The sequence below is a fragment of the Chelmon rostratus genome, chromosome 19 (assembly GCF_017976325.1).
Source record: "Chelmon rostratus isolate fCheRos1 chromosome 19, fCheRos1.pri, whole genome shotgun sequence".
Taxonomy (NCBI): domain Eukaryota; kingdom Metazoa; phylum Chordata; class Actinopteri; order Chaetodontiformes; family Chaetodontidae; genus Chelmon; species Chelmon rostratus.
Window position 1 is genome coordinate 21,159,982 of NC_055676.1, and position 4,541 is coordinate 21,164,522.

A 4,541-nucleotide genomic window follows, 5' to 3' on the forward strand; every position below is an offset into this window, starting at 1 on the left:
CAGTGGGGCCCAACCTCCCTCCCTCCACCTCCCTCCAATGGGCAGGTGATTGTTAATGGGAGAGGAAAGAAGAAGAAAACTAAAAATGAATAAAAACAAAAAAGTTTTGTTTTCTTGTATAATAAAATCTCATTGCATAATTTTACCTCTTCAGGTTTTGAAATGAAGCCTTGTGAGAAGTTTAGAGGTGAAATGTCTCTTTTTAACTTTCTAACTCAGACACATCCGAAGCAACATAAACACAGATTTATTTGACTTTTCTGTTTTTAATTATTTCGTTACCTACTTATTGATTTTATGTGGAGATGTTTATGATTCATGTAAGATTTAATTACTCGTTCATAACCAACGTCGGGGTCGTGCCCCTCCAGAGGCTCACCAGATCAATCTGAGGGGTCGTCAGATGATTAATGAGAGGAAAGAAAAAAAAGGCAAACTGCTGATAGGTTCAGAAACACTCGTTTAATCTTATAGGTTTATGTATTTTTAGGAAAAATGATAATCTACAAAGTAGTAAAATGTACAGTATTTCATTCTGAAATGTATTGAGGTAGAAGTGTAAAGTAGCATAAAAGGAAAAAGTACTAGTACTTTAATAGTATCTATGTATTATGTGCTCTGAATTTTGTTTGTGTTGTACACGTCAGGTTTTGTTGCTTCTTGTCTGTGAAAACTCCATATATGTATATATATATATATGTGTATATAATAACACAGAATACATGCACAGTACCTATGCTGGACTATACTCATATCTAAACTCATGTCTGTCTCTTATAGATCCTCCTCGCAGTACAAAGACTGCATGGCTTCACCCTGACCGGCAGCCATCCGGCCCCTCAGTCTCTCCTTTTATTGTGGACGTCCTGCCTCTCAATGGTTTACCATAAAAACACCTTTCTGCCGTCTCTCAGTCTGTAAGAGGCCGCTCATAACGTTCAGCCCTTCACCGCAATGGCAGCCGCTGCAGATTCATCCTGCCTGTCGGAGCTCGGCGGGCTCCCCAACAGGAACACCAGCCTCATCTCCGGCACGCGACCCTGCAACCGGAGCACCGTCAGGACCTCGCCTTACACCCCACAAGCCACCGCAGCCTTTGCCATCGCCATCACCTTCATGATGATCGTAACCATTGTTGGGAACATCCTGGTCATCATCGCCGTCCTGACGTCACGATCCCTCAAGGGGGCTCAGAACCTCTTCCTGGTGTCACTGGCTGCAGCGGATATTTTAGTGGCCACGCTTATTATTCCCTTCTCGTTGGCTAACGAGCTGCAGGGCTATTGGGCATTTAGCTCCATTTGGTGTGAAATCTACCTGGCACTGGACGTTCTCTTCTGCACCTCCTCCATTGTGCACCTGTGTGCGATAGCGCTGGACCGCTACCTGTCGATCTCTCGGCCTGTGTCCTACGGCGCCAAACGCACTCCCATACGAATCAAGGCGGCCATTATCATTGTCTGGCTGATCTCCGCGGTCATCTCTTTCCCTCCTCTTCTCACCCTGGACAAAAGCGAAGGAGGCGAGGAGGTGTGCGAACTAAACAACGAGCGCTGGTATATTCTCTACTCCACCATTGGTTCGTTCTTCGCCCCCTGTGTGATAATGATTCTGGTCTATGTGAGGATTTATCAGATCGCTAAGCAGCACACTCGCTGCCCGCCAGGACAGAAGCACAAAGCGGTGGCGACCAGTGGGCCTCGAAAGTTATCCAAGCCGGCAAAACAGAACGGAGATCAAGGAGGTACGACTAAAGGAGAAGAAGATAAAGTCCAGACCAGGATGTCTGGCTCAGATTCTACCCCATCAGCACCTGGGAATCCCACGAGCCACGACACTCAGCACTACCCCCCTAATTCAAGCACCGCTCCAGTCCCAAAATCCACCTCCTCCCCCACAATCCCCCAACATGAAAGCCAAATCATCTCAGCAGTTCCCCACAAAGAGTCCCAGACACGTCCTGGCGAAGGGGGTGAAGCACTTCCCAACAACACCTCCAGCTCGGACTCTGACGGCGAGCTGGAGGCAGGTGAGGAGGGAGTTCTCAGGGCTGACGGCAAAGAAAAGACAAACAAGACCGGCGAGCAGACTTTGGGATTGTCCCAAAGCAAAGGGTTTAAAGCTCAGGTGCTAAACCTGACCTGCAAATACAAAAACACTATGGCCACATCGTCAGGCATCAAACTGGTACCCGAGGACACGCCTAAAATTCAGGGGACGCCTATCTCCCGCCGCAAGGCCATGGTGAACCGGGAGAAGAGGTTCACCTTCGTGTTGGCTGTGGTGATGGGAGTGTTTGTGATCTGCTGGTTCCCTTTCTTCTTCTCTTACTCTCTTCAGGCGGTGTGCCCTGAGACTTGCAGCATCCCCAACCCCTTGTTTAAATTCTTTTTTTGGATTGGCTACTGCAACTCCTGCCTGAACCCGGTCATATACACCATCTTCAACAACGATTTCAGGAAGGCCTTCAAGAGGATACTGTGCCGGGACACAAAGGGTACGTTCTTCTAGAGAGGACGGTATGATTATGTTTTGAGCTGGACGTAAAGACTGTTTGTTTGAGGAGGAAGAGTAATGACTTTCTCTCCGTGCTTGCTCGGGATTGAACCTCTTCAGCACTGACATAAACACTTGTACATTAAGGAGGAAATTGCAACCATTTTCCCTTCTTCTTGTGTTCGTCTGGACGCTGTTAGCTGAGTCACAGCAGCACCAACAAAGAAGAAGATTTCAGAAAGCCACAGTCAAGTGGCTGAATCAATTATCTTTAATGTTATTTAAGAATACAGTGTAATTGTATATTCATTGACTCTGAAGGAGAGTGATTTGATTATATTTTAAATCGGAAGACAAGAGGATACAGGGTCTGTGTTCAGTAATTTGCAGTACAAACAGAACAGTGGTGGTATATGTGTGTTTGTGTGTTTGTGTATGCATGGGAGTGGAGGACAGTTGCCTAAGGGTTTGACTGGAAGAGAACAAATATCACTAAGTGTCCTTTATCGGAGATAAAATGGGCACTCAAGGAACACAAGATAGGGGAAATGTGAGCATCGTCTTCTGCGCGCCCCTCACTCTCTTCCTCCCGTTTCTTCCTCCAGCTAAAGCTGTAACTTGGGACGTGTGCATTGTGATGGATCGAGCTTTTTCTCGGTGTATTCCCAAGTCTCTGTGAACCGTTGGATGTTACACCTCTCGCTGGGAAATGCTCATTAAGGTGATGGCCACAGGCTTTAACGGGGAGAAACTAGAGCAAGAGAGCCGAGAATCAGCAGAGGCTGCATGAAAGATGGGAACTGCAAGAGTTCACTTCGCGAGCTGAGCTGTTCACTTGTCCCACTTTCCTTTAATCTTTCCTCCCCTTTTAATGTTGTGTTTTTCTCCTCTAACTAAAACGGATGCAGGGAGTCGGTGCATGTGTTTTAGGCAATCTGTTGCAGTTTGAGGTGTTTTCACTAAGATTTGGATTTATTTGCAATAGTTAATGAACACGATGGACAGTGAGCTTTGAATCCCTTTCGCTGTGCTCGCTGCCAAAGCAATACAGGCTGTAACTGAACTCAGCACTGACCCCGACGCCGATCAGAATCCCTGATGAAGACGCTCCTCCTCCGGACTGATCTGATTTTGTGGGTGTGCGAATAGGCTACTGTGTGTGTGTGTGTGTGTGTGAGAGAGAGAGACTGAGTTTGCAGCTGCATGTTATCTTTTCAAAGCCGACAGAAATTTGCTTGAATGAAGCATTCAGTACTGTATACACATGTGACAGAACACCATCATTGGAATTAGCTTTTGTACAGTATTAGCTTAAACATAAGACAGTATTCTTGCTTATTGTTCTAAAGTCCGACTAAAATTGAACTGCATGTCATTTTCTGCTGCTCTGTTGCTGACATGTTTTGCGAAACAAGGCTACGAGTTTTACGGTCATGCTAGTGGCTCTTTGAAGCTTTATTTAGGCACAGCAGTACTTTGTGCTGACATCAGCATGCTAACACGCTAATATGAGAATGTTTAGCAAGTAAAATGTTTCACCTTCTTACTTTGGCATGTTAACATGCTAACATTTGCTAATCTGCAGTAAACGAAGGCTGCTAAAGATTAGTTTTGCAGGTATTTGGTCATAATTGTTAGTACAGATCATCCTAAGGGGAACATGATGGCTGGAGGTCATTCTCATGTGTCAGCATGTGCCATCCAATCATATCGCAGCTCATTTCTAAACAGCCTCTCAGAGCCAATCAATTTGATTTGATTGATCCTGCCTATATTTGTTGTATTTGAGACCCTTTTGACAAGAATTGACCATTGTTATTATTAAAACCATCTATACCTGTTTCGTATGAGCGTACTGACACACAGCTAATAAGCTACAACAGCATCAGCACTCTGAAGATGGTTTATTGTGAGTCGGCGGCACAGATTTGGATCAGAAGTTCAACCTGATGTGAAAGTTCATTCAATCCAAAACTTTCACGGCCTCAGTACCTTTTCCATCTTAGCTGTTAATCACAAACACTTGATGCTAAAGTACGTTTATT

At 45.2% G+C, this 4,541-nt stretch overlaps 1 protein-coding gene across 1 annotated transcript; it reads left to right on the top strand.

Moving 5' to 3' along the window:
• Positions 1 to 954: 954 nt before the first annotated feature.
• On the top strand, positions 955 to 2,511 carry LOC121623349 (alpha-2B adrenergic receptor-like). The gene has a single exon (XM_041960610.1). It carries the CDS (start codon positions 955 to 957, stop codon positions 2,509 to 2,511), a length of 1,557 nt encoding a protein of 518 aa, XP_041816544.1.
• Positions 2,512 to 4,541: the final 2,030 nt, after the last annotated feature.